Raw genomic sequence first — 10,299 nt, forward strand, 5'->3', positions numbered from 1 at the left:
TCATTATTCACGTGTGAATAACATAAATACAGTCTATTACACAGCATTATTCACATGTGAATAACATAAATACAGTCTATTACACAGCATTATTCACATGTGAATAACATAAATACAGTCTATTACACAGCATTATTCACATGTGAATAACATAAAAACAGTCTATCATACAGCATTATTCACATGTGAATAACATAAAAAACAGTCTATTATACAGCATTATTCACATGTGAATAACATAAAAACAGTCTTTTATACAGCATTATTCACATGTGAATAACATAAAAACAGTCTATTATACAGCATTATTCACATGTGAGTAATATAAATACAGTCTATTATACTGCATTATTTACATGTGAATAACATAAAAACAGTCTATTATACAGCATTATTTACATGTGAATAATGCTGTATAATAGACTGTATTTATATTAATTCTCAATTGCTGGGTCTCAGGAGTTTTATACTAAAAAAACAAGCAATGTTGGGCCCTTTCCCCCCTATATGTCAGTCCGTCAGAGTGGGGATGTCAGGAGGAAAGAGAATCCCCAAATGAGTAGAGGAGGTGAGGGATCCAGAGGAGGTTGTGGTGATTAAAGTATTAAAGGTGAGAGGATTAGACATGAAACCAAGTGAATTGAGGCTGATGACGAGCTCACATGAGACACAGATGAGTTGAGACAAGTCCCGTGGTTCTGCGGCTCGGTCGAGTCGAGCCGGTGTGATGCGTCAAGCCGGTGAATCAGCCGTGAGGACTTAGGGGAAGAAAAAAAAAAAAGAAGAGAGGATGGAAAAGAGGGGAGGAAAGAAGGAGGAGGAGGGTGCAAAAAGCCTTTGCCTTGTTGTTGAGCGTGTCACACATTTAAGACCACACAAGTCAAAAGGAGAGAGGCTCCATCCTCAGGGACACCTTCTTCAAAGCATCACCTGCTTCATCACTTCTTCCAAAGGACTACAAAGACCCAGGACACATTTAAGGGCTCCTTCCAGCCCAGACTCAACTTCTGAGGGAGAGCAAGAGTTACAGAGAGAGAGAGACAATCAAAGGGAAATACAAGGATTTTAAAAGAAAATGACATTTTGCAAAGGTAAGTCAATCACTCAAATATTACTAAACAGTTGGCTTTTGCACTGTTTTCACAGTTGGATGATGTTGCTCTTCTCTATATCACACATTTTTATTATACACCTAATATAGTTGGCCACAAATTCTCAATTGTAATGAAAAATGTGGAAATGTGAGTCGTAAAAGTGACACAATGGGCGCTTTTCTTGATGTTTCTTAATCATAAATATTATACATATACAAATATATATTTGTAAATATATATATACATATTCATCACTCTTAAAACATGCTTACCCATTAAAAAAAAATAAAATTCAAATATTGTATTAAACACACAGAGGATTTCCAGCAACACTTAATGTAATTTAACCAATAAAAACATATTTTTTGACAATAGAGACGTACAAATGTTGCCTTTTTTTTTTTAAACATTTTCCTATATAAAGAAAGATATTGGGAAATATAGAAAAAAGTCAACGTTTGTATGTCTTTAATTGTCAGAAAAATAGGAAAATATTTATATGTATATTCATATATATATATTTACATGAAAATATAGAAAAAAAGTCAACGTTTGTACGTCTTTAATTGTCAGAAAATAGGAAAATATATTTTCATACTTGTCCAGGGTGTATCTCGCCGTCCGCCCGCGTGCAGCTGACATAGGCTCCAGCACCCACCGCAACCGCGTAAGGGACAAGCGGTAGAAAATGGATGGATATATATGTTTATATGAAAATATAGACACAAAGTCAACGTTTGTGCATCTTTAATTGTCAAAAAATAGGAAAATATATAAACAAATGTTCATATATATATATATAAAAATATAGAAATGTTTGTACATTTTTAATTGTCAAAAAATAGGAAAATATATACATATATTTTCATATATATATGAAAATATAGAAAAAAAGCTGATGTTTGTACGTCTTTAATTGTCAAAAATAGGAAAATGTATAAATATATTTTCATATATACATATTTATATGAAAATATAGAAAGAAATCAACATTTATACGTCTTTAATTGTTAGAAAATAGGAAAATATATACATATATTTTCATATATATGAAAATATAGAAAAAAAGTCAACATTTGTGCATCTTTAACTGTCAAAAAATAGGAAAATATATACATATATTTTCACATGTATATTTTTATACGAAAATATAGAAAAAAAAAATCAACATTTGTACACCTTTAAATGTCCAAAAAAAGACGATATATAAATATATTTTCATATGTATAAATTTATACGAAAATATAGAAAATGTTTTAATTTAATTGTCAGAAAAAAGGAACATATATAAATATACTTTCATACATATATTTATATGAAAATGTAGAAAAAAAGTCAACGTTTGTACATCTTTAATTATCAAAAAATTTAAAAATATATAAATGTAATTTCATATATATATGAAAATAAAGAAAAAAGTCGATGTTTGTATGTCTTTAATTGTCAAAAAATAGGAAAATGTATAAATATATTTTCATATATATATATATATATTTATACGAAAATATAGAAAACATCAACATTTGTGCACCTTTAATTGTCAAAAAAAGGAAAATATATAAGTATATTTTCATACTTATACATTTATATGAAAATATAGGAAAAAAGTCAACATTTGTACATCTTTAAGTGTCAGAAAATAGGAACATACATACTGTAAATACATTTTCATATATATATGTATATGAAAATATAGAAAAAAAGTCAACATTTGTACATCTTTAATTATCAAAAAATAGGAAAATATATAAAGATATTTTCATATATGTGAAAATATAGAAAAAAAAGTCCACGTTTGTACATCTTTAATTGTCAAAAAATAGGAACATATATAAATATATTTTCATATATACCTGTATATATATATATTTATATGAAAATATAGGAAAACAGTCAACATTTGTACATCTTTAATGATAAAAAAAATATGTTTTTATTGGTTGAATTGCATTACGTGTTGCTAGAGCTCCACCGTGTGTATAATACAATATTTGAATTTCCCACTAAACAAATACATTTTTTTATTGCGTCAGCATTTTTGACGAAGGATAACTGGTGTAAAAGAAAATATCCATATGGGTCAGAGGTCAGAGGAAGCTTGGAGCGCCTGTCAAGTTAACTGCCGCTGATAGGTGAAAGTCCTGTTAGTCACACACTGGCAGAAGGAAACACACTGATTCCTATTCCCGTTTATATAAGCAGTCTGGCAATTATAGCGCATAAACACCAGCGTTATGACTGTGATGCTTGAATTGGAATCGCTGGAAGTGGGGTGAAAGGAGTTCGTCTCCACAAAGGAGAAATGTCCCCATGTAGAAAGAAGATGCTATTTGACTTTTTTTTCACATATATATATATATATATATATAGTATAGTCCCATTTGTATAGTAGTCCCACGTACATGTAAGGGTTGATTCTTAACATGGACACAAATCCACATCACCCAGAGGGGAAGCGAAAGAAAGGATCCTATAAAATGAGTCGGTCACGCTTTGAACACTTACACATGCTGTTTACATTTTTGCCAAATTAACATGGCCCCTTGCGGAAGAAAAAACCCTCCACTCCCCCTCTGAGTCTCTCCTGCAACACTGCTGGAAGTCACAATGCGAGCCAGTACAAAACATCACATTGTGGGATTCATAACCGCCATGTAATGGTTTTTTTTTTTTTCTAGTTTATGCCGTAACATAGAACAGACTATCCTTAAACCTCAGTCAAAGTAAAATAATGCTATTCGGTATCAGTAGAAGGGATAGTCCAACACAAATAGAAAGGGGAAATTAAACCAACAATTCTAGGTATAATGATTGGTGATAAATTGAACTGGAAATCTCATGTAAAAAAAAAAAAAAAAAGCAACATAAAGTAGCAAGAAACACGTCAATAATGAATAAAGCAAAACATGTTCTTAACCCAAAATGTTGAGAGAGCCATTTTGGTCCAAAAAAAAAAAAAAAATCGGTTTGGAGCCGCAAAAAATGAAAAGCCTTCTGTACGTGTCTGTGTTAGTTGTATTAGCCTACTATCAAAATGACTTCAAAAGTCTTATATAAGTGTTATAATGAAGGCAACACATGATGTAAGTGTCTATATTAGCCTACTATCAAAATGACTTTAAGAGTCTTATATAAGTGTTATAATGAAGACAACACATGATGTAAGTGTCTATATTAGCCTACTATCAAAATGACTTTAAAAGTCTTATATAAGTGTTATAATGAAGACAACACATGATGTAAGTGTCTATATTAGCCTACTATCAAAATGACTTTAAAAGTCTTATATAAGTGTTATAATGAAGACAACACATGATGTAAGTGTCTATATTAGCCTACTATCAAAATGACTTTAAAAGTCTTATATAAGTGTTATAATGAAGGCAACACATGATGTAAGTGTCTATATTAGCTATATTAGCCTACTATCAAAATGACTTTAAAAGTCTTATATAAGTGTTATAATGAAGGCAACACATGATGTAAGTGTCTATATTAGCTATATTAGCCTACTATCAAAATGACTTTAAAAGTCTTATACAAGTGTTATAATGAAGGCAACACAAGATTTAAGTGTCTATATTAGCCTACTTTTATTTTTACAACATTGGAAAACATTAGTAAACCTTCTCAGAGGGTGAGATAACTCCTCTAAATCAGTGGTCCCCAACCACCGGGCCGCTGCCCGGTATCGGTCCGTGGATCGATTGTTACCGGGTTGCACAAGAAATTAAAATTTTTATTTTTTTATTTTTTATTTATTAAATCAACATAAAAAACACAATTACAATTAGTGCACCAACCCAAAAAACCTCCCTCCCCCATTCACACTCATTCGCACAAAAGGGTTGTTTCTTTCTGTTATTAATATTTATGGTTCCTACATTATACATCAATATATATCAATACAATCTGCAGGGATACAGTCTGTAAGCACACATGATTTAATTTTTTAATGACATAAAAAAAAATAAAAAATAAAAAAAAAAGATTTTTTTTAATTTTTATTTTTATTTTTTATTTTTTTAATCCCCCCCAGGTCCGTGGGACAAATTTTCAAGCGTTGACCGGTCCGCAGTTACAAAAAGGTTGGGGACCACTGCTCTAAATGAATGGCCAACAGTCTAGATGTGTGTGTCCAAGTTAAAAGTAATGGCGGGCTGTCTTCTTCTAATGAATTTATTAGAATCTATGCAAGCTGGGTAACGTTTGCTGTGGTCTGGAACAACGTACAAATGTTGCCTTTTTTTTAAACATTTCCCTATATAAAGAAAGCTATTGGGAAATATAGAAAAAAGTCAACGTTTGTACGTGTTTAATTGTCAGAAAAATGGGAAAATATTTATATGTATTTTCATATATATATATTTATTTATATGGAAATATAGAAAAAAAGTAAACGTTTGTACGTCTTTAATTGTCAGAAAATAGGAAAATATATTTTAATACTTGTCCAGGGTGTGTCTCGCCATCCGCCCGTGTGCAGCTGACATAGGCTCTAGCACCCACCGCAACCGCGTAAGGGACAAGCGGTAGAAAATGGATGGATATATATGTTTGTATGAAAATATAGACACAAAGTCAAAGTTTGTACATCTTTGTTAAAAAATTAGGAAAATATATAAACATATTTTCATATATATATATATATATATATATATATATATATATATATATATATATATATATATATATATATATATATATATATATATATATGAAAATATAGAAAAAAAGTAAATGTTTGTACATTTTTAATTGTCAAAAAATACGAAAATATATACATATATTTTCATATATATATGAAAATATAGAAAAAAAGTTGATGTTTGTACGTCTTTAATTGTCAAAAATAGGAAAATGTATAAATATATTTAATACAATTTTTTTTTATTTTATTTTATTTTATTTTTTTTAATCCTCCCTAGGTCCGTGGGACAAATTTACAAAACGATTGGGGACCACTGCTCTAAATGAATGGCCAAAGGTCTAGATGTGTGTGTCCAAGTTAAAAGTAATGGCGGGCTGTCTTCTAATTTATTTAATGAATTTATTAGAATCTATGCAAGCTGGGTAACGTTTGCTGTGGTCTGGAACAACACGGCACACAAACAACTATCAGAAATGCAGCCAATATTACAGAGGACATAGGAAATGAAATGAGCTCAAATATACCTACAAGTGAGGCATAATGATGCAATATGTACACGAAGCTAGCCTAAATACCATGTTAGCATCGATTAGCTTGCAGACATGCAGTGACCAAATATGCTTGATAAGCCCTCCACACAAGTCAATAACATCAACAAAGCTCACCTTTGTGCATTCACCCACAGTATAAAACGTTTGGTGGACAAAAGGAGACAAAGAAGGAGTGGCATGAAATATGTCTTTCTCTGGCACGTTGGAGAAAGTTATACATGTAAACAAACTATGGTGAGTTCAAGGACCGCCAACATTAGGACAAAACGGCGCTCGCCAAATACTCTCATCAGAGAATCATGTTTAATACAAACACTGGGATTTCTAACAATTGGGGAGGATTTTGTCACGTTGTCCTCCTACAGAAACCCTATTAAAACAAAAATATATTCCCCCCCCCCCATCTTTTTCTATTTTCATACATTTTTGAAAAAGCTCCAGGGAGCCAGTAGGGCGGCGCTAAAGAGCCGCAGGTTGCAGACCCCTGTTCTAGACCAAAAATCACTTCATATTCTCTACTGCTCGCTAGTGTTACATATCTGAGTTATTGTGCAGAAATATGGGGAAATAACTACAAAAGTACACTTCATTCATTAACGGTGTTACAAAAAAGATGAGTTATAATAATACATCATGTTGGATATAGAGAACATACAAACCCTTTATTTATTGAATCAAAAATACTGAAATTCCACGACATAGTGAGTTTGCAAACAGCTAAAATTATACACAAAAGAAACTATAATCTGCAAGCCAAGAATGTAAAACAATTATTCTCAACAAAAGAGGAGAAATATAACCTTAGAACATTCGGAATTTATTTAATCCATCCATTTATTTTCTAGATAATCTTATTTATCTCACCATATGAAATATAACTTACTTATTTTTAATGTTATTACTTATGGAGTATATTGTGAATAAATTGAGAACAGGAAGTGAACAAAAGTTTTAGCAACTGCAGAAATGTATATATATATATATATATATATATATATATATATATATATATATATATATATATATATATATATATATATATATATATATATATATATATATATATATATATATATATATATATATTTCTGCAGTTGCATCTCGCTTTTTTATTCCAGCGAGATAATCCATTTTGGGGGGAGTTGAGGGGATAATTTAATTATGATGCGTTCAAGAGTCTTACGGCTTGAGGGAAGATATATATATATATATATATATATATATATATATATATATATATATATATATATATATATATATATATATATATATATATATATATATATATATATATATATATATATATATATATATCCATTGTATGTATGTATGTATGTATGTATGTATCCATTTTGGGGGGAGTTGAGGGGATAATTTAATTATGATGCGTTGAAGAGTCTTACGGCTTGAGGGAAGATATATATATATATATATATATATATATATATATATATATATATATATATATATATATATATATATATATATATATATGTATATATATATATATATATATATATATATATATATATATATATGTATATATATATATGTATATATATATATATGTATATGTACAACGGCTTGAGGGAAGATATATATATATATATATATATATATCTGTCTATCTGTGTTGGCCCTGCGATGAGGTGGCGACTTGTCCAGGGTGTACCCCGCCTTCCGCCCGATTGTAGCTGAGATAGGCTCCAGCGACCCCCGCGACCCCGAAGGGAATAAGCGGTAGAAAATGGATGGATGGATGGATCTTCCCTCAAGCCGTAAGACTCTTGAACGCATCATAATTAAATTATCCCCTCAACTCCCCCCAAAATGGATTATCTCGCTGGAATAAAAAAGACAATATAACATACATCCATAAACGTGGACGCATGTGAAAAAGTGCAATATATTTATCTGTACAGTAATCTATTTATTTATTTATATATGCACCTTATTGCTTTTTTTTAATCCTGGACTACCTTGAGCTTATGTAACGAAATTTCATTCTTATCTGTGCTGTAAAGTTCAAATTTGAATGACAATAAAAAGGAAGTCTAAGTCTAAGTCTATATATATATATATATATATATATATATATATATATATATATATATATATATATATATATATATATATATATATATATATATATATATGCATTGTAAAAACAGGGAATTTAGATTTTACTGTAAAAACATCGAGGAATAACAATGGTACTGTTTTTCAATTTATAGTAATGCACTGGGAAAAAAAATCCCACATATTTTTCTGTAATAAAACAAAACAAAACGGACAGCTCAGTTGCCAAAATATTTGTTCTATTTACAGAAATATATAACTGATTTTACAGTAAAAACTGGCAGCTTAGTGACCAACATTTTAACGTAAAAACAACAGTTTCTCATTTGACGGTAATTTGGTGTTAAAAAAAAAACCCAAACCACTGTACATGTTACACTAAAATTCTGGTGACTGTGCCACCTGATTTTTACCGTAAAATATATACAAATATTTTTTACAGCCACTATTTACCCTCACAATGTCTACTGGGTTATATTCATAACAATCTAAAAGGTTAATACAGTTCCCTTCTCTTTCTTCCCCTCCTTTTAACTGCTTTCTTTTGTATTTGAAGTTATCATTACATATATGTAATGTTGCAATTGAAACAATTGTATTGTTAATAACTGCCTTTATTAATTATAAATTGGAGAAATTCACTTCATACTGGGAAAACTGGGTCAATTATGTCACGCCACATAAGCCTGACTTTAATTTTTCGAATTAGTGATTGTACTGCTTAAAAAAAAAAAGAAAGAAAAAAAAAAAGGATTACTTCCTATATGTGTGTATATATATATATATATATATATATATATGTTTATATTCTTGTATTTTATTTCTGATTATTATTATTAATGTATTATTATTTCTTTTTTCATTATTTAATGGATATACTTGTAGATACTACTTTGTTTTTCTGCTGTTTCTTTCTGTTTTTGGAAGGGGAATAATAGAAGTCATTATTGTTATTATTCATTATCAATAGTGCTATTTCTATTGTCACTATAACAATCTACAAGGTTAATACAGTTCCCTTCTCTTTCATCCCCTTCTTTTATGTACTTTCTTTTGTATTTCAAGTTATCGTTACATATATGTAATGTTGCATTTGAAACAATTGCACTGTTGATAATAGAAGTAATTATTGTTATTATTCATTATCAATAGTACTATTTATATTGTCACTATAACAATCTACAAGGTTAATACAGTTCCCTTCTCTTTCATCCCCTTCTTTTATCTACTTTCTTTTGTATTTCAAGTTATCATTACATATATGTAATGATGCATTTGAAACAATTGCAGTGTTGATAATGGAAGTAATTATTGTTCAATCAATGATTGATTGATTTAATTATTGTTATTATTCGTTATCAATAGTACTCTTTCTATTGTCACTAGATCTACAAGGTTAATACAGTTCCCTTCTCTTTCTTCCCCTCCATTTATCTACTTTCTTTTGTATTTCCAGTTATCATTACATATATGTAATGTTGCATTTGAAACAATTGTACTGTTGATAGTAGAAGTAATTATTGTTGTTATTCATTATCAATAGTGCTATTTCTATTGTTACTATAACAATCTACAAGGTTAATACAGTTCCCTTCTCTTTCATCCCCTTCTTTTATCTACTTTCTTTTGTATTTCAAGTTATCGTTACATATATGTGACGTTGCATTTGAAACAATTGTACTGTTGATAGTAGAAGTAATTATTGTTATTATTCATTATCAATAGTGCTATTTCTATTGTTACTATAACAATGTACAAGGTTAATACAGTTCCCTTCTCTTTCATCCCCTCCATTTTAAACTTTAATAGTATCCATTATTGCAACAAATATTATACTATATTGTCATACTTTCCACAACAAATATTATACTACTACCAAACATGTTTTTGTCTAAATAAAATTACTTAACTTTACAGCAAACTA

At 29.6% G+C, this 10,299-nt stretch overlaps 1 protein-coding gene across 1 annotated transcript in view; it reads left to right on the plus strand.

The window, feature by feature from the left end:
* The first annotated feature begins 683 nt into the window (after positions 1-683).
* Positions 684-10,299, plus strand: part of clcf1 (cardiotrophin-like cytokine factor 1) — a 44,212-nt gene continuing 34,596 nt past the window's right edge. Inside the window, exon 1 of the mRNA XM_062043930.1 lies at positions 684-1,091. Within this exon, the coding sequence (XP_061899914.1) occupies positions 1,076-1,091 (16 nt within the window). The 5' untranslated portion in view covers positions 684-1,075. The remainder of the gene's footprint in view (positions 1,092-10,299) is intronic.

Source organism: Entelurus aequoreus, linkage group LG04, assembly GCF_033978785.1.
Source record: "Entelurus aequoreus isolate RoL-2023_Sb linkage group LG04, RoL_Eaeq_v1.1, whole genome shotgun sequence".
NCBI lineage: Eukaryota > Metazoa > Chordata > Actinopteri > Syngnathiformes > Syngnathidae > Entelurus > Entelurus aequoreus.